The sequence below is a fragment of the Ictalurus punctatus genome, chromosome 5 (assembly GCF_001660625.3).
Source record: "Ictalurus punctatus breed USDA103 chromosome 5, Coco_2.0, whole genome shotgun sequence".
Lineage (NCBI taxonomy): Eukaryota > Metazoa > Chordata > Actinopteri > Siluriformes > Ictaluridae > Ictalurus > Ictalurus punctatus.
The window spans coordinates 3,621,188-3,642,073 of record NC_030420.2 but is presented as its reverse complement, the minus strand read 5'-3'; the positions used below and the strand labels follow the sequence as shown (position 1 = coordinate 3,642,073).

General features: G+C 37.9%; 1 protein-coding gene across 1 annotated transcript; it reads left to right on the top strand.

The window, feature by feature from the left end:
• The first annotated feature begins 13,721 nt into the window (after positions 1–13,721).
• LOC108265017 (gamma-glutamyl hydrolase) lies at positions 13,722–19,096 on the top strand. Its single transcript, XM_017467072.3, has 9 exons — positions 13,722–13,921; positions 14,936–15,050; positions 15,600–15,650; positions 16,337–16,421; positions 16,906–17,044; positions 17,368–17,474; positions 17,556–17,649; positions 17,779–17,916; positions 18,649–19,096. Exons 1-9 carry the CDS (start codon positions 13,816–13,818, stop codon positions 18,765–18,767), a joined length of 954 nt encoding a protein of 317 aa, XP_017322561.1. The 5' UTR covers positions 13,722–13,815; the 3' UTR covers positions 18,768–19,096.
• Positions 19,097–20,886: the final 1,790 nt, after the last annotated feature.

The window sequence follows — 20,886 nt, the reverse complement described above, 5'->3', positions numbered from 1 at the left end:
AAGTGTATAATATAAGTGAATAATAAGTGAATAAAATCATAACATTTCCAGAAAAGTCATAATATCTGATATTATGAGGAGAAAATTCTTATTATGAGAATAAAGGGGCAAAGTTTTGAGAAAAAGTTCATAATAATCTGATATTACAAGAAAAGTCGCAATGTTTCAACAATAAAGTCATATTTCATGAAAAAAAAAAACTGGTAATATCTGAAGTTAAAAAGGAAAAAACTGCAACGTTTCAGAAGAAAGAATAATTCGAGAATAAAATTGTAATATATTGTCAATAAGGTCATGAAATCTTGATATTTACCTTTTTGTCATAGTATGGCTTTATTCTCTAAATATCTTGAGTTATGTTCTTGCAATAATATGACTTCTTTCTCAAACTACACTCACTTTATTCTGGAATTATGGCTACTTTTTTCTCGTGAGCTCATATTTTGTGATATGACTTTTTTTCTTGGACTATTACGACTTTATTGTTGAAATTTTGCAGTGGTCCTACAACTGTATAAAATTTAAATAAATCAATATAATTGATGGATTTCATTTCAGATATTATACCGGTATTAACCATAACCGACGGTTCTGAATGATTTCTTTCAACTTCAAAGATAATGGATTCATTTTGTTCATTTTTTGTGACTACAGGTCTGAAAACACTCCTTTCTTAAAACAAACACCATTTTGCATGAAACCAAAAAAAAGGGGGGGGGGGGTAAAAAAAAAAAAAAAAAAAAAAAAAAAAGATTTGATGCAACTTGCTCTCTCTACCGTGTTTAAACTGCTTCTTTTCCCTCGACCTCAGTCAGGTTTTGGGAGCGTGTGTTTAACCAGCCTCGATGATGGAACAGATTGGGGAAATGAATTTCGCAAATGAGTTTGAATTTCAGCATTCGAAGCGTTATGGCACCGAAAACACTCCCATGCGGCTGATCTGATCCGTGATGTGGCGAGGATGAGAGGATGCGAGGATATTTCAGCACTGTCGCCTTGCAACTGAAATATTAGGCGGACATTATTATCAAAGAAAGCCCGGGCAGGATGAAAGCGTCTGAGGTCACAGTTTGGTTTTGTTCGTTAATGATAAAACGTCGAGCCTACGGTATGAGCGCTGCATTACGGCTGTGGTACGACATGCGCTAGCTGTGTCACCTAGAACATTTGTTGGCTTTTTTTTGTTTGTTTTTTTTTACAACATCAAAAGACACTTTAAGCTAAAATAGTAAACTACTTATACGATGTTTTCAGAGATATTTGTAAGATACTGCGGTGATTAAAAGAAAAAAAAAAACATCTGTACTCTCTAATAGTTAGACCTTTGTACAACTTTATCATAGACTAGTTCTTAATGGTAGTTCTGGGGTATGAATGATAAATGAAGACGGAAATAACATGGGGATAAATGATAAATTAGGCTCATATTTGTACCACAGCACACGCTAAACTCTGCAGTCTCGGTAAACAAAGCCGGGCTTCCTACTGCGCCAGAGAGCGAGCTAACGCACGTTCATTAACTCGCATTTCATTTCAGCCTCTCAGCAATGCTACTGTAGCTAGTGGCCCGGAGCGGTTCGGGAAACTTATTCTGATTGCACCTGACTGGTACAGTCGACTTAGATTAAAGCAAAATGTACTGCTGTAGTCATAATAACACGTGTACATCTTACAACAGAGCCAACTGCTGTTTAGCAAATGACTACGATTGGCCACGATAGACCGTTTTCCCAAACGCGGGACGTTTTTCCACACGGTTTTCCCGACCTACTTGATTTCCTTCCGTGTTTTCACTTAATAGTGAAATGTAAAAACTTCAGGACGGACGAAAATATTTTACCGGCGCCACTTTGTGTTAAGAAGGGTACACGACCGTTTCTACCAATGAGGTACGTCGATGAAAGTTAGAGGTTTGACGGGAAACACGTCGTGTAACCGTCAAAATTGACGAATTTATCGAATATTCATTGTAGCCCTACTGGAAACTCTCAATCGAGCCGTGTTGGCAGATGTAACAATTAAATATTTAAATACGCTGTACTTCTAAAGAGTAGTATTAACTGAGGGGTTTTTTTTAATGAAATGTTACCTGATTAAATACATATTGACGAATGTACGTGTGAAAAAAAATTAATTAATTCGTTCCCACTTTGAAGCAATTGGATTTTTTTTAATACTGTATAATATTTGTGATGTATTAATTCTGGGTGAAAGCTGTGGTTTTGTGTAAAGTCATGCTTTAACATAATATATATACGGGGGGGAAATACATCATTTCAAACCAACATTTTGGATAGGATACTGATATCGGACGTCACTGAAGGTTTGGGTATCGGTATCAGGATCACGAAAGAACAAGTGGTATCATGCCATCTCTACTATTAAAGCATAAGTAGTGAACAGGAAGCCATTTGGGATGCAACCTCACTGCATGTTGGCATGGCTGTAAAAAAAAAAAAAAAAAAAAAAAAAAAAAAAAGTATCCCTGCTCAATGAAGAAATGTTGCACAAAGAGCAATTTATCGCTTCTCTGGTCGTCGTTGTGAAATCAAACCACATCACGTTTTGGGGGGTTTTTTCCCCCTTATTGCGCAACTCTAGTTTCTACTTGGTTTTCCATTAATACTATACGACGCCACGCGTTTACGTCATAAGCTCCGCACCTTATATCTGCCATACCAGCAAAGTGGATTAAAGAGAGAGTGCACGAGTGTGTGAGAGCCTCTGTGTCAGGATGTATGGGTCAACACAACAACACAACACATCCCCAACGACCCTGCACAGTGGGTGTCATTTTCTTCTGCCCAAATCCAAACACAAACCATCTGACACCGGCCCGGCTTTAACAGGACGACCAGCATGCTGACTGGCCGCCTTTCCTATAATCCGATCGGTCACGCCGGCCGCAGGATGCTGCCGATTGGCTGGGGAGCTCACGTATCCGTGGAAACCGGCGGGATGGATCAGGAAGTTGACAGGTTGCTCAGATTAAGGACAGCGCCCCGCTTTGTTTGGGGTTTAAGACCCTGCACAACTCTATTAGCCCCAAACAAATCCTGAATTTATTTCACACACACAAACACATCTGACCTTAATAACGGCTGAATCCGAGGTCTGAAAGCTTGCAGGAATACCTCAAGCTCAGCAGCACTTCCATATAGGACTTCTTTTATTAGGCTTCACGATATTATAATGCAACATCATGTCAAAAACTTCCACTTGGAAATTCTCCTCTAATCTTTGATTCGATGCTGTTTACGGAGAAGATGCTTGTGTTAGCTACACTATATGAAACTTCTGACTATAATGCAACACTTATAATAAATAAATAAATAAATAAATAAAAAAAAGAAGCAAAAATCAAACGTCTCAGATGGCAGACATTTTTTTTTTCTTCCTCGTGTCTGTTTATACACACTGGGATATTCGACGCTTTTTTTAAAGGGAGCACCGTGATGCTAAGGATTCGAGTACGACATTACACACAAGAGACAAAAGACTAGTGTGAGAGCGTTTTTAAAACACCGGGCTACGTTTGAGAAATAATCCTAACATGAGGCCCACACATAGTGCAGTTCCATGAGAGATACAGTGAGATGCTTGTAAGCCTCTATAGAAATAATACTCTGTGGGGTCTACTGAAATAATAATCCTCGCATACGTTTAAACAGGACAGATTTCGGAGCTGGAGCAGTAAAAACCGGCTGTTCCGGACCTGGCATCGTAAATACCAGAAACATAAACACTGGGCTTAATCTCGCAGGGCGTGAAGGAATCTTGGGAGCGAACGCACAGTCGCAATTACAACCCAATCATGTTCGAGCTCATAAATCAATGACCGCCTCGGGGCAACAATAGAGGCCTTTCACTGTCCAGTGGTTTAACAGGTCCCCCTTGCCCCTTTCCCCAGATGATCGGAGCTTCCCACAGGTTTACGCGAGCCAGTCACGCCGGGGTCGCGAGTGGCTGAACTCGCGCTGACCCCTTTTACCCTTTACCCTTCCGCTCTTACTGCGGCCAACTGGAACTTCGGCACGGACACGACTCGAACACAAAATTACTCCAAAATATACATTTTTTTAATATTCAAATGACTACGCAAGAAACCAACCACCTGACGCCAGCAAGCGCTAAATGTCCCTGCGTGTGGGACATTTCCGAACGTCTGGAATCATAGACGTACAACCGCAAACCTTTAAAAGTGGAGAGAAATCTGACACCAGCCGTCCCATCGGTGTGAGGACAAATATCGATATTTAGTTACAATTCCAGATTTTCTTTATTAGTAAAAATAAATAAATAAATAAATAAAAATAAATAATCGATGCATTTTTAAGCAAATTATCACACCATGATCAAATTTACACCATACACCAACGTGTAAAAGCACCACAAAAGGACGTGGCATAGATTTCAGAAAGGAGTTTATACCTGGCTTCTATAAAAGTGTGTTGGAGATGAAGCGTATAATTACAGTACAGGATTTCGTGGAGGGGTTTTTTGTTGTCGATTTTTCTGCAGCTTTTTTCAAAAATTTCCGATGCCACTTGCAGAGATTTTTTGATAATTTTTTTGCAGAAAACTACTTGAATTGGAGAAATCGCGCTCGCACGGAATCGTTCTCTCGCAGTGATGTTCATTGGTGGACGGGACCTTTTATCTGCACTCACGCTCGACGCACGCGGCGCGTCTCGTCCCGAATCTGCGGACAACCTGCGGTCATTTTGAAAGATTGCAAGCTCCTCCGAATGTTGCACCGCGTGTTTGATTTCGCGTTCATGTCCGCGATCGCAAAACTTCGAAATCCTGGAGGGACCGATAAAGTGTGGCAAAAATACAAGTTCCTGACCTGACATCATACATACCGTGCATGTACGCTGAATCACACGTGAGCCTCTAATTAACAACGTCCTCGTCTTGTTCATCATTAACACCTACACCGTCTGGAAGATGCAAGGAACTGATCAAGCGCCGCACCTCACGAGTTCTCTCTTTAATTTCCTTCTCTCTAATTTTTAAAAGAAATACGCATCTTTTCCTCCCAACACTTACAGTACTTTTCCTTTTCTTCGTCCTAATAGTTTCTGTCATAAATGTATATACTGCAACAATGAGTGTTAGAAAGGAGCTGTCTAAATGGAAAGCCTTCTTATTATTATTATTATTATTATATTAGTAGTAGTAGTATTAATTCCACGTTATGTACTGTAATTCTCCTTTTTAAAACAGACGCGCTCTGTAACCCGATACAAAATGTTTGTCATGCTAATAAAGCACCTTGAAATTGAAATTGAGTGAGACAGACACAGCGCGAGGGAAAGAAGGAGAAAGAGAATGAGATGAACTTGAGCTGAACCTTGTCCTGAGTATTCCCACACATGCACATCCCACTGTGCAGCAGGTCAGGATCACATGGCCAGAGGTCAGAGGTTACACAGGGTGCGAGTTATTATATCAGGGACGAAAAAAAAAAAGGGGGGGGCGATGACGTCACAGGATTTTAACCGTACAGCACAATACCACTATTTCTGCAAAATGAATCGTCCCTTTTGCTTTACCGCCCACTTCACTCTGCGATATAAATCACAAGCAGGTCAATGATACAGTCAGACGTGAACAAAATAACAAGCTTTCAGATCTTTCTTCTTCTTTATTTTTTTTTTTTTACATTTTTAACTGGGCATCTTTATCCTTTAGGACAAAACCACACAAAGTGTACAAGTTCACTTTCCTCCTTTTTATGTCACACAGCTTTTTAGGCTATCTCACGAGACTTACCTTGCATCTGTGCTTTGTTCCTCCTCTGTGTTAATGGTATAACCCAGGATGGTGTCAAACATACAGCGTGAGCCAGGACCGGCCCGATAAAGGTTCTAATTCAGACCCACCAAACGAGTTTAGAATCCGTGTGTAAATTAAAATGGTCTTGTTGACTGTAATTAAATCGTAATATTTGGGGAGGAAAAAAAAAAAAAAAAAGGAGCTAGTTATTCCACTAGGGGGCAGAATAGAGCATCAGTGCCATAAACTCTACTGACAAAATGTGTACCAATTAAATCCATTTCAATTCCAGGATTTAACACTACAAAGTGTGGAAAAGTTCAAGGGGGGTGAATACTTATGCACAGCAGTGTGTGGTAAAACCGTAAATTTGGAGGTTTTTTGGTAACGAATTGTTGCACGTTCGTCTGTTTTAATATGTTTAATCCCATTTGCGCATCGAGAAAGTTGCTTTCAGATAAATGCTAACCAATGAAAACATGAAATGAGAGTTTTTGTGTCTTTACTGGTCACTAAACTGAGTTTCTTGATATTGGACTGAGTTCAACACCAAATGGTGCAAGTGTTTCAGATAACACTATAAGACAAACATCACTAAAATAAAATAATAAAAAGGAGGGGGGGGGGGGTATTTTGTTTTCAGGACTGTCCTCTTGTGCACTATTCCTTTATTTGTACGACCATTTTGACTACTTACATTTTAGGGCAATAGCGACCTAACTACGAGACATGTAAATAGGGGCTTGAGTAGTTCTTATAAGAAACTATTTGTTGAAGGAACAAACAAACATCAACAGTATATTATATATTTAAAACAATATACTATATTTCTCTTCAAGCATTTTAGCATCAGCCTTTAAATTACACTGGGTTCACAATAACGAAAAAATGTACATTTTGTCAGACTGTAGAAACTGAAGATTTCATAATACCAGTATACACGATGTGTAAAAGAATCAATGTTATGCTTTAAACACTGCAGAATTCTATATTAAATACATACACCGTGACTGCAACACGTATGTTTTACATATGCATAAGTGCAGAGATTATACACCGCCCCCTGGTGGATAACACTCACTACAGCAAAGGCTGATAAATGAGAGTGTGAAGTACAGTAAATGATTCACTTCTGATGGTGAGATTTGTGAAATACAGTGCTAGTGTCTGAGCTGCTGTTTTATCTGTCGATCGTTTGATTCGTTTTGGCTAAAATGTGCTTTAAAATCCGACTCACCTGTCCCATCATGCTCATCTGCTTCCAACAGCTCAACGCAGAAACCTGCACAGGGGGGAGAACTGAAATGTATTTAAGCTTTTAGTGACACTATATATACACACATTTCAAGGCAAAATGGTTTGTCGGAGCAAAAATACGGTTTGCTGCTCTTTGCTTTACAGCATTGTTTCCTTTCGTGTGTCCAAGACTTTTGTGCCGATACCCTGTCTCATCCGCGACAATAAAACTTCCCGAAAGATATTTAAAAGGGTGTTAATTTAAGGACATCCTGCCTGCTGTTATTTTCTTTCATCTAATTATCTGATTAAAAGCTGGAAGTGATGTCAACATGCATAAGATAAGGCTAGGTCCTTTTACGGGTAATTATTATTGGAAAAATCAGTGCTTCCGTATACATAAATATATCCTCAAGTCTTTAGATTATTTCTTAAAAATGCAAAAATCCAAAATAGATACATATGAACTCCTCAAGCTTTGTTTTTTTTTGCAGCCAGGTACTATAAATGTTAAATCCGACGGAGATTTTATGTAAATAAGCCAATTAGTCAAATATTAGGCTCTTAGAGCGCTGTGATAATAGCGGGTTGTGATTTCGACTACTGTAAACATTTCTGAAAATCATCAGACCCCACTTGGAGAATCACTGAACTGAAAGTGTGACCTTTGACTCCACATTCAACAGATCCAATCAATTCCATCCATCATGCTGACAAAAAGCTGGCCTTCACTTTTTCCCATCAGGGCCAAAAGGTGGAGGACACGTGACCTTCGCCCAAGTGGTCGTCCGAGGGGTCATTAGAGGAGCACCTAGTGCCGAATCTATTACCATAGAAATGGAGCTCCATACCTTTGTCTTCACCTCGCTGGCCACGTGACACGGACACGCAATGATTGACAGAGTAGCCCTGTGTCTGCAGGGCTCTGGGCAAATGGCCCATGATGAACCTTTCGGAGATCAAACGGCTGAATTTTACAGCTCTAATCTTCCCTATCTGTGCCAGTTGTCACAAAGCGCTAATAACACAACACAACAGAACGTGGTCAGAAATCAATTTTTTTTTTTTAACGCACTTAATCTATCATATATCATGCATAAGCTCTGTTTAAAACACACATACACTAAGGGTGACATCTCTTCCTGAGAAATCTATATATTATTTGTAAGGGTTATAGTCATAGGAAGCTATAGATGTTGTTTTTATTATTATTATTATTATTATCATTATTATTATCATCATCATCATCATCATTATTATTATTATTTGATGTGATTCTACACATCATCCTAGCTTATCAATATACACAGACATGAAGCGAGCTCAAACGTAAGGACTGGATGATGAATAAAGAGTCGTAAGTAGATAAAGAAATCAATAAATAAAAGGGCTGTCCTACATCTACAAGGCAACAAACAAACGAGATCCGACTACGTGTAAATCCAATCCACAGTGACACATCACATTTACAGCTGCTGTAAATAAGACAGAGGTGTCATACTGTCATGTCAGACAGATCCAGGCTCGATGACTGAGAGCGATCGGCATGTCGGCATGTCAGGGATTTGAAATGGTTCTTAATGTGATTAACCTCCACCCTCTGCACTCTCAACCTCATGGAAGGAAGCACCAATCGAGAATAAAAGACACCTGTGAGGATTTAAAATCAACATTCCGTAGATCTATAAATAAACAGAGCGGGTCCAGGGACGTGCGTACGTACAGCAGTCCGTACAGGATTTCCTGAAGTTTTGTTCTGGTGATTGTACGGCCAAGTATGCTTCGTTTCTGCCGCGCCCTTTTTTTCTAAATTTGCGATGAAACTTGCAGAGTTTTATGTGCTTTTTTTTTGGCCAGAACACTAGGCTACTTGAATGGGCAAAACCACGATCGCATAAACCTGTTCTGCACGGTCTTTCGCAGTGAGGTTTGTTAGTAAATGAGACCTTTTAGCTGTACTCATGTTCGGTGATGACACGTCTCATGTCTCAGCAGTGATTTCGAAAAATTGCGCCCTATTGTATATAACTGTATATATACACTGTATATAACTGCATGCCAAGCTGCCACTGTTGGGCCCTTGAGCAAGGCCCTTAACCCTCTCTGCTCCAGGGGTGCAGTATCATGGCTGACCCTGCACTCTGACCCCAACTTCCTGACATGCTGGGGTATGTGAAGAAAAGAATTTCACTGTGCATATGTACATGTGACCAATAAAGACTCATTATCATTATATAATACTGAAACGACTGATCCCTAGAAATGAATAAATAACATTAAATGACCCTGATAGCGAAATATCAACTTCTATACAATCTATAAATGATGCAGGTAAGTAAACGCAAATCAAAACTCATTTAGGCAGCTTCTTTTTTTTAATAGTTTAGTTTTTAGCCTGACATTGTTGCCCCGGTCTTTTGCATATTAGTCATATCGTCTGTGTGTGTGTGTGTGTGTGTGTGTGTGTGTGTGTTCCACCGTTACTTTCTGAATACTGCCATACACATGACATGCTTAAAAATGATTAACGGTACAGAGACTCAGCAATCAGGAGGATTGTTGAATCAGCGGTTCTGATAAGATTTCCTCATCACGAACAGCGTAATCGGCTGACGGACCGCGTTAAACAACCTCCGAACCTCTGAACGACGTGACGGGTAAATAATTCTCTTCTTTGTAAGAGTTACGTTCCCAAATAAGAGGATGATCCGGAAACCCCAGGTAACGCTCGTATACAATTCCATTTGGATGGCTACGGTGTATTTTTGACAGGGTTCGAGTACTCGTTTAATGAATCTGTGAGAGTACGTCGACGCGGATCAAGACTCGGGTGCGAAACTATGTGCCGTTGTTTCGAAATGTCATACCTGTGTGTATTCATCAGCGGTGCCTTTTTTTGTTTTAAGGTGTGAATAAGTTACTAGGAGGTGTTTCTAGTCCATTTTCTTAGATTATTTAAATAAATAAAGCTGCCCAAGATAGCTAACAACTTCAAAACAAACGCACGTGAGCGTAAAGGTTTTTGTTCGATTGCTTATTTTCAGGAGCATTCTACATCCTGTTTTATCCGGCATCCTGATTTCCAGGAGAGGTGTTTTCATTATTATTATTATTATTATTATTATTATTATCATCATCAGTAGCCTGCTAGGACTTATTATTAATCTCCCAGCATGCATTTCTTCAGTGTATATGTAAAGGATGTTTTTTTTTAAATCCAGTATTTTGGCCGCACATTCCTGAGCGCTTGTGAACGTGTGAAGTGGGGGTTGAAAAGCTTTGGCCAAGTTCAAAAGTTCACTGTTTACGACCTGCTTTAGGAGAGCCGAGCCAAATAAAATATCTGCAAAAGAAAAAGACAACAACTTTCCTGTTAAAAGGCATTTGTCTTGAACGCGCAATAATAATAATAATAATAATAATAATAATAATAATAATAATCCTCTCACGTGTCTTTCAATAAGAGGAAGAGTTCGTAGTAACCAATGGCAACAAGGTAAGATAACTAAGTAGCACAATATCACTCAAACACCTAATACAATTAAGGGCATTACTTCAGTTTTACTTCACGGAAGAACATTATTAGGAAAAGGAGGATAAAACTAACAAGTATACGTTATAAATGTTAATTATGAAATGCAAAACAAAAAAAAGGATTTAGCTGCATTACTTTACCTAATGTTTAATTTACTGTCAAAAACAAAAAAAAAACAAACAAACAAACAAAAAAAACGTCATACCATTGGTCGTCATGTCGTAATTTCTGTCCGAGAAGTCAACTCCGTTCACTTTGTCCACCATGTAGAAAAGCTCTGAGAAATTTGCATTTCATGCCACGAAACAGAAAGGGGAAGAAATAAAAAAATAAAAAAAAGCTAATGCATGAAATTTCTGAAGAAAAACAAACAAACAAACAAACAAACAAAACGTCAGTCACAAACCGCACGCGGACAGGTCGACCAAGATGCCTTAGAGATAAACTGTAGCATCTTTCTCCCCTCTGAACATCTCTCGGCCAATCAGAGCGAGTCCCTGAGAGTCACGTGGGTGAACGCTGGTGCATTCTGGGTACTGTAGGAACTTAACGAATCTCCATTTTCTATGTAGTCGAATTAGACGAAAAAATGGAAAACGCGACACGTATAACATAACATAATATATAACATAACTATAAATCTATAAATATATCCTTTTTTGTATATATAATTATTTAAATAGATTAAAAATAATTAAAACAGCACGTTAGCTGTTTAACTAGGTAAAAGTTTAACTAGATGGAAAGGTGGTCTCAAGTACCGCGATACTTCAGGACATCTTCACGAGACACAATATTAAAGACGATATTTAGAAAGTACTGGCCTAACAAAATATTTCTCTTGCATTTTATGTAGCATTTATCAAACGTAGGCTACGTTGTATTTATTAATCTCTTTTAATTGTTATTATTATTATTATTATTAGTTTCAGTAAATATTAATTAGAGAATAGTGTCACGTGAGGAGTTTGGTTTTCTTTGCTAGGTTAATAACTTTGCTGAAAGTTAAGCAATGTACTCTTCTTCTTTTAAATGCCATTTTCTTAGAATAACTATTATGAGTTATTCTTTACATTTCAAATACTTCTTCTGTTGTTGTTGTTGTTGTTGTTGTTGTTGTTGCTCTATAGTTGATAATAGCTTTAACCCATTTAATCCCAAATTTTTCCTCAACATGAAAATATCCAAATGATGTGTCATTAGTAACCCCTTTGAAATAATCAATAATTGTTTTTTTGTTTTGTTTTGTTTTTTCATGGAAAAGTGTGTGAAAAATGCCGTTTTATGGTCGGTCACAATTGTGACCGGTGGGATAACGTGTATACTGAATTAACATATTTCTGCAGTCATCAAAATTCTTATATATCTCAGCCCAGTTATTAACACATTTTAAACTCTGTTTCATCACATTCTAGGATTACTATTATACATAAAAAAGGAATACTGATAGGAATACTGAGATAAAAGACAAAAAAAATACAACCAATGACGTATTTCAAAATTGTTACTTTACTGTACAATGTATATATAACTAACATTGTTATATTAGTGCAACCAGTATTAAAACATCAATATTGTAACTTATTTGTAACATTTGAACTTTTAATTTAGTGCAATATTCACTGTAACTTTGTCACTGCGACCTTTTAGTGCAATGTTCACGAACAACAGCAATTGGAAAGTTCATTCAGAAAACATAAAATATTCAACACATACATTAAAGTACAGGCCCACAGAGGTAGGTGTATTAGTGCCTTGTCTTGGGGGGAGGGTCATCTAGATCCAACAAATCTAGAACTTCACTCAGAGTCAAACTAAAAGAAAGAACAGAGTAGAAAGTTAGGTAGTACATCAACTATCTACGTGTGTAAGGATGTGTATACCTAAATACACTGTATTACCCCAGCGGTCTACTATTGTTGCCATCAACATGTTTACTCTTCCTATGACCACACGCAACAAAACTGAATACTTGTGAATTCATATATTAATACATACTAGACACCTTAAAGATCTTGTCTACCAAAAATCTTTGTCATATCTTTATGTTAACATACTTTATTAACCTTGAGTGTTGATGCAGCCATCATGGTGCAAACAGGAAGTAAACTGCTCTGGTCATGTGACCATTTGTACTAACTTTATTTTTTCCATATATGCAGGTAATGCACTAAAACACCAATCAGTAACATTTTTAGAGCTTTATAAATCAAAACCTTCTTTACGGTTACTGTTGTGACCGATGGGATTAAATAGCTGATATACCTATTATATTGTGTTAACATAATATAGCATAGCATACAGTAGCTTGTCTAATATAGCTTCACGTATCATGTCTAATAGTTAAGTGTAAAAAGTTCTTTTCAGGGTGTCCAAGGAATTTATGTTACAGTTAAATGGGTCCCTGGCTACACCAAGTTTGAGAACCAGTGACATAGGTGACGCAGGGTGACACGTGGTGGCAGCTGTTACCCTTGAAATAAACCTTGCTGTCCCTCTGGCATCCAGTCTCACCTCTCAGAGGTCTACGGCTGGTTCTAGATATAAGTGGTATAAGCAATTGCCTATACCAGGTTGCCTCTAGGGTCCCTGAGCTTCCAAGGATCCCAGTGAAGATGCATTGAATATGCAAAACACGCATCAATTTTTCACTTCTATTTTGTAATCATCATCATCATCCTCTTAATATCTTTAAAATATTTTTTGGTGATAAGGAGCTGTGTGCCCATGTTGATATGATTGATACTACTAAAAAAAAGTGAACCCTCATCTTCCTTATCTTTAATATCTACAATTCTTCACCTGGAAATATGGATGTAGTGTACCTTTAAAAAAGATTTAAGGTGTATAATGGCACCATAATTACCGTTTAGCATGAGCATACTCCATTCCATAGGAGTGATTAAAAAATAAAATAAATAAATAAATAAACCTGTTGCAATACTACTTGGACTAATTTGTGATTTCAGCTCGTGTGTGTGTGTGTGTGTGTGTGTGTGTGTGTGTGTGTGTGTGTGTGTGTGCGTAAATTCCGTAGAGGAAAAGTAGAAGAGATATGTTTGGCCACTTCATGGTGTGCGGCTTTTATCACGAGCTTTCACAATCAAAGCGGAGATTCCTTCTTCTCAAAACTTCTCAAGCTCCGCCCACTTCCTCAAACTTTGCACGTTGAAATGCACACACACACACACACAGAGACACTGTCGAGGGACAGGTGTTGCAACCCCAGTCTCCGGGAACTGTGAGGACTGTAAAGCGGTGGAATGCTGCACCGGATCGCGGCTCTACTCCTGCCGGTGCTCGCGGTGAGCTGCGCGAGCGCTGCACGGCTTCCTCGCAGAGAGACGCTGAACGACCGGCCGCTGATCGGTGTGTATACTGACATGCAGTTTCTCAAGAGTTTCTTCATGCGTTTGCAGAATTGGTGCAAAATGAAACCCAACATAATGAAACTCTGGAGTGGCTTTCAAATAAAAATGCCGACAATGCAACATTTAAAACAAAACCATTTAGATGAAATCCTTCTATATGACATGATTCATCTATAGATTAACCTAGAAGAATATGATTCATCTATATTGATCGATCTCTATGATATGATTAATCTACTGATTAATCTATATGATACGATTCATCTATATTGATCCATGTATATGACATGATTCACTGTAGATTCATCTATATAACATGATTCATCTATTGATTTAACTATATGACACGATTCATCTACTCATTCATCTATATGACATGATTCATTTATAGATTCCTCTACATGACATGATTCATCTATAGATTCATCTGTATGGCATGATTCACTATAGATTCATCTATATGACTCGATTCATCTACTCATTCATCTATTTGACATGATTCATTTATAGTTCTCTACATGACATGATTCATCTATAGATTCATCTATATGACAGGATTCATCCATAGATTCATCTATATGACATGATTCATCTATTTATCCATCTATATGACAGGATTCATCCATATGACAGGATTCTTGTACATGGCAGGATTCATCTATAGATTCATCTATGACATGATTTAACTACTGATCCATCTATACGACATGATTCATCTATATTCATCTATACGACAGTATTCATCTAATGATTCATTTATATTACACGATTCATTTGTATGTTCATCTATATAACAGAATTTACATATCTGTTGATTCATTACCACCTCAACATTGATTATTTTCCAATAACAGCATATTCTAAACAGATTTATTCCTCTTATACGATGACAGTTTGCTAACAATTACAGTTTTGCAAATGTTCACAGTTATAGCTTTTGCACATGAACATAAGAATCCTTACATGACTTACTATATTTAAGATATATAATAAGAAGCTTGTTTTTCCACAGGTATTTTGGCTCAGGAGGTTACAGACTCTGAGCTACGACCGTATGGAGCAACCTACATTCCCTCGTCTTATGTGAAGTACATCGAGTCAGGCGGAGCACAAGTGATTCCCATTCGGTATGCTAGCACATGATGTATCACCTGAACTGGCTCATAGCATCAACTCACTGCATTTAAAACAGGAAGCTCATTTTTGTCTCAGAGTTCAGCACGGCATGGTGATTTACTTGCTCTAACACGCCTTACATGACTCATCAGCTCATCACCATGTATTTACAGTAGATAAGAGAACTTTCCGTCACATCTGGTCTTTATGGTCTGAGGTGTTACGAGTCTGTACTAGTGAGCCAAAAAGTTTTAGGTTCAACCGAGTTTCAAGTTTGAAACATTTTTTAAACGTAAAGGTATTACAAAATGGCTGACCCTGACCTTCCCAAGTTGTCATATTATGTGAGAAAAAAAACAACACTCTGGATTTACCTAAAAATGGTGCTGGACATAACAGGATTCATAGGATGAAAACACTTATATATAGTCTAAAATACTTCATTTATGACCATCCTTGAGGCTTAAGCCTAGAAAACATCTGTAACTGCTGTATGTTTATATCTTATGCATTACTTATACATTATTAAAGTATTCATTTTGCATTATTTTCCGTTCTAGACTGAATCTGACCAGAGAAGAGCATGAAAAACTCTTCCAGTCAATCAATGGGTAGGTCAACACTTCATCTTCCAATCCAGAGACAAAAGAAGAAGAGACAGAGCTTACACTTCCACATAACATCAACAATGTTAATTAGAAGGCCCTCTTTCTAATGAGGACTCAGTGTGTGTGTGTGTGTGTGTGTGTGTGTGTGTGACTCATGTGATAAGCCTCTGTAGCACTCCTAGTAAATGTGTAGAAATGGGGAATTTAGTCTGCTGGTGACAATCACATCTTCCCTGCAGCAAGGAAAGTCCCAATAAAGAACAATTCATTATAATTGAAATCAGATCGTCATTTTTGCCATCTTCAAATGATTAAACATAATGCACAGTGGTATTTGTGATCGCATGTAAAAGTTAGCTAGTATTATATATATGTATATATATATCTTGATGAGGGTCATGATGGAGCTGGAGGCTATTCTGGGAACGCTAGGTGCCAGGCAGGAATGCACTCTGGATTTTATTAAACTGCAATAAAAATCTTTTATTTCTAAGCCGGCTGAATAGCTGCAATAAGTATCTGTAATTTCTTGAGTAATTACATTGTAATGACCATGTTACAGTTTTAGAGATTTTCAGGTATCATCACTCTGGATATCAAACTGTAACCGTAGTCGAAATAAAGAGCAGTTATAGATCTCAGGCAGGAATTTCTAAACGCTACATGGTTCTGTTCCTTCCCTCTGACAGCCTTGTTTTTATCGGTGGTGCGGTGAATCTGGAAACATCTCTCTTCGCACACACTGCTGGGATTTACTTCAGACTCGCTCTTAAGGTAAATCATGCTCAAGCGGTCGGCTCGTGCTGGTGAGCCTAGTCAAGCGATCTGACTCAGTCAAAAGAGTCGGAATTTCAATCATTAACACTTCAAACTTCCTCATAAAAGTTTTTTTTTTATCATCTTACATGATTTTGTCTTGTTCGGTTATGTAAACATAATTTTTCTGATAATTGTCCATATTTTGTTTGTATTGGAGCTGGGGAATTGAATCATTTGTTTATTTATTTATGTTTTTAGATCCAGTAATTCCTATTATTTGTAGCTACAGTATTGTGGCTATTTCAGAGACTAGTTGGTGCGTCAGTGTTTTATATATATACTGTATTTATATATACTGTATATCGTACTGATTTTTCCCGTCTGCTCATTATTTCCAGTTCGTTAGCTGTTTAAAAAGGGAAATGACTCCAGTAGGTTCACTGCATTGCTTCCTATAATTGCGAGTGACATTTCTGAATCTGTTTTGCATTTTTTTCAGGCCAACGATGAGGGCGACTACTTCCCTATCTGGGGAACGTGTCTGGGCTTCCAGCTCCTCACGGTACAGGTGGCTGGAGAGAACCTTCTGAGCAAAACCATGGCAGACAACGTCTCAATGCCCTTAAACCTCACCTCAGGTACACTGTAAAAAAAAAATGTAGCACTCCAAATCCTGACAAATGTATGAGCTCATGACCCACGCCCACGATTGGCTAGAGTCGCTGTGATTGACAGTTGGATGTGCTCTCTGGGTGGGAGGGGCATACTTTGTCTCCCCTGTCAATCAAAGCAACACTGTGCCAACCATGGTTATCGGTGACCCCGTGTATGCATAAGAGGGTAGACAGCACTTTCCTGGTATCTTGAAGGGTTCCTTATTCGTTTGTTCTTACATTTGATACACAATCTCCTCATATTGCATCTCTTGAAATCCTAATTCCAAGATGAAACTCTTTAACAGAGGCCCAGTCCAGCCGTATGTTTGCGAGTTTTCCTCCAGAGCTGGTCAAGGCGCTATCAGAGGAACCGGTCACGGGAAATTTCCACCATTATGGAGTGACAGAGCAGGTGCATGACTCGAGCAGCATAACGTAGCATTTACATCGTTTCACATTTACACTGTTTTAATAGTGATTCTGTATGTTTCAGGTATTTGTAGGAAATAAGAAACTGAGTAGCTTCTTTACCATATTGTCTACGAACAAGGCGGAGAACGGAGTTGTATTCGTCTCGACCATGGAAGGTAGAAAGCACTGAATCACGTCTACATTTTTTTGTAACTAACAACCACATGCCCATGGGGTGTATCATGGCCCACATGTTTATAGTTGTCTTTAAGGAAATGTTTTCCACTGTTCTGATTTTTCCGCAGGGAAGAAGTACCCGTTCTACGGCGTTCAGTGGCATCCAGAAGTGAACTGTTTCCAGTGGAATTCTCACTACAGCTTTCCTCATTCTAAAAACGCTGTCCATGTGTCCTCACTACTGTCCCAGCTTCTTGCGAATGAAGGTAACTTCTATCTATCTATCTAATCATCTATCTATCTATCTATCTATCTATCTATCTATCTATCTGTCTGTCTGCCTGTCTGTCTGCCTATCTCTCTGTCTGTCTCTCTTTCTATCTGTGTGTCTCCCTGTTTGTCTGTCACCCTGCATATCTATCTATCTGCCTATCTGTCTGTCTGCCTGTTTGTCTGTTTATGTGTCTGTCTGCCTGTATCTCTGTCTGACTATCTGTCTGTTTCCCTGCATATCTATCTATCTATCTATCTATCTATCTATCTATCTATCTATCTATCTATCTATCTATCTATCTATCCATCTATCTACTTATCTATATGCCTGTCTCTCGGTCTGTCTATGTGTATGCCTGTCTGCATGTCTCTCTATCTGTCTGTGTATGCCTGCCTGCATGTCTGTATGTCTGTCTGTCTCTCTTTCTATCTGTCTGTCTATGTGTCTGTCACCCTGCATATCTATCTATCTATCTATCTTTCTGTCTATCTTTCTGTTTGCCTGTTTGTCTGTCTGTCTTCCCCCTTGCTTTCTGTCTGTCTGACTATTTATTTATTTAGTGTAAGTCACTCTGGTTGAGAGCAGATAACTAAATATCATCAGTCTGTCTGTCTGTATTGCTGTTTCAGACATATTTGCATTAAAACTATATACTTGCTCGTTTTCAATACCCCTTGTCGCTCTCTCTCTCTCTCTCTCTCTCTCTCTCTCTCTCTCTCTGCAGGAAGGAGAAGCTCTCACCACTTCAGTCAGCTGGAGGAGGAGAGGCGAGCACTCATATACAACTATAATCCTGTTTATACAGAAAACTTCAGTGCATACGAGCAAATCTACTTCTTCTAAATGAAAACCTCTTTCCAGTTCACACTCAGTCCTCATACTCATTTTTATACATGTAACTCTTCTTTTCTGGGTTGTATTAATCCATTAGAGATATCATGATTTTTATTTCATTATTAGTTTATTTAAAACGCAGAACGTTGTTATGCCTTTGTATGAAGAGAACAGGTGCTTTGCTTTTCACATTTTTGTTTGTTTGTTTGTTTGTTTTTTGTTTGTTTTTTGTTTTGTTTTTTTATCATTCAAAAGAAAACAGCGTTTCATTTCCTGCTTTACCAGAAGAGGGCAGCATTTATCTTGCAAAGAGGAATAAAATGTACCTCAGTAACTCATTGTACCTCACTCAAATGTACCTCACTCATCTCAGCAGCTAATGGACAAAAAATACCTGCTATCTAGTGTATGGACTCGAGGTATATTTCTATAATGCACAATATGTTTAAGGATATAAAGATTTAACAAAATGCCAGCAAAACAGTAATGCTGCTTTAAAATATGTGAATTGTACTTTTAACTAATGCCTACAAAAATATATATAAATAAATAAACCAGTGAACACTGAAAGGGATAATTTTGTAATCCTGTAATTCGATTTTACAACTTAGAAGATGATGTACAATATTTTAATGTTAGATGATTCCAATTGTTATTTTTATTTTTAATTGTAATATCCACAATATCTTAGAAAATTCCACAATGTCATGATTGTTCACAATATTGAAATGATACCTCAATTCCGCCTAAAAGAACAATTTAGCCAAAAATAACATTTACATAAAATATAGTCGATCAGCCATAATAAAAGAAATCTATCTGTCACAAAATTTTTCCGTAAACATATGCACAAAAACCTTCATATACTTGTTTTAAATGATAACATTGCACTAAATAATCATATTTTTAACATATTTATTTAGTAAAAGAGCAGATAGAGTGTGTATTTACAAATGTACATTCTGTGCAATATTCAGCTTTGAATTTAATCAGCTACACACACACACACACACACACACACACACACACACACACACACACACACACACACACACACACACCATATCCGTCACTTTGTATAATTACAGATTGTAACCCATTTTATGCTATACATAATGTATTGGCACCCCTTTACCCTGTTCATCAAGGGAAAGATGGTATATTATTTAAAGTAGAGGATGACTAATACACGCTAGTTTCTAAATGTACACCTACAATGTGGACCAAAAAGGCTGTTGTGTGTAATAAAGTACAGTAAAGTGTTTAACACAGTGTTTAAAACCCTAGATAACACTGGTATATGTATACCTGATACACTTGTACCAGAACCACACACGCACACACACACACACACACACACACACACACACACACTGCCATATGAGTGTCACCTCAGTGGTAGTCCTGTGGTGGTCGTAACTAGATACAGGGCTGTTTCTTGGTGTAACTGGTCACATAGGGCCCCAGACTGCTAGAGAAGCCCCATGGTGTTTAAAATAGTTCCGCAAAAAAAAAACAAAAAGCACACTTCAATATCATTTATCAAAAAAGGTTTGCATATCAGGCAGTCACAGGAAGTGTGAAATTAACAGAAACTGAAATTTACATTGACTGTATTAAGTAACAAATGTGAGAAGAAGTTGAGTTCATGAAGCGTTCATATCTGTCTGGGGCTGAATGCAAAACGGTGGAGGGTGGGGGGAGCAGAAGAGGACAAAATGATCGAAAACACTGATAAGAAATGAGTGCTAATTAACTGGATTTAGTCAGTTCAGCTGCTTTCTTGCTTGATGCTGATGTCATTCAAATGGAAAAAGTGTCTTGGCTAAGTAGCTAGTTTGCTAGCATCTGGAGTAAGAAGTCTTAAGCTAACATTTAGCTCCTTTCCTTTACCTTAAGTTTTAATACATATTTCATTTTAATACTTATTTTATTAATATAATTAATTGTTTAGGGATATAAATCCTTGTGTACATAGTATCTTGTTCAGTTGTTCACTAGTTGTTGTTTTTTATCTTATTGTTAAACTAAAATGTTTTGGGTGTTTAAAAAAAATCACTTGACGCTTCATTCGTTCAGTGAACTGCGTGTGCATTGTGGGTATTCTGTGCATTTTTTTGGTACGTTA

What these genes read in the sequence shown, in the direction of transcription:
- LOC108265017 (XM_017467072.3), top strand. Translation starts at nt 13,816, where the DNA reads ATGCTGCACCGGATCGCGGCTCTACTCCTGCCGGTGCTCGCGGTGAGC. An exon ending in ACTTCAGACTCGCTCTTAAG is followed by an intron (nt 16,422 to 16,905) that starts GTAAATCATGCT and finishes CATTTTTTTCAG; the next exon opens with GCCAACGATGAGGGCGACTA. An exon ending in ATTCGTCTCGACCATGGAAG is followed by an intron (nt 17,650 to 17,778) that starts GTAGAAAGCACT and finishes ATTTTTCCGCAG; the next exon opens with GGAAGAAGTACCCGTTCTAC.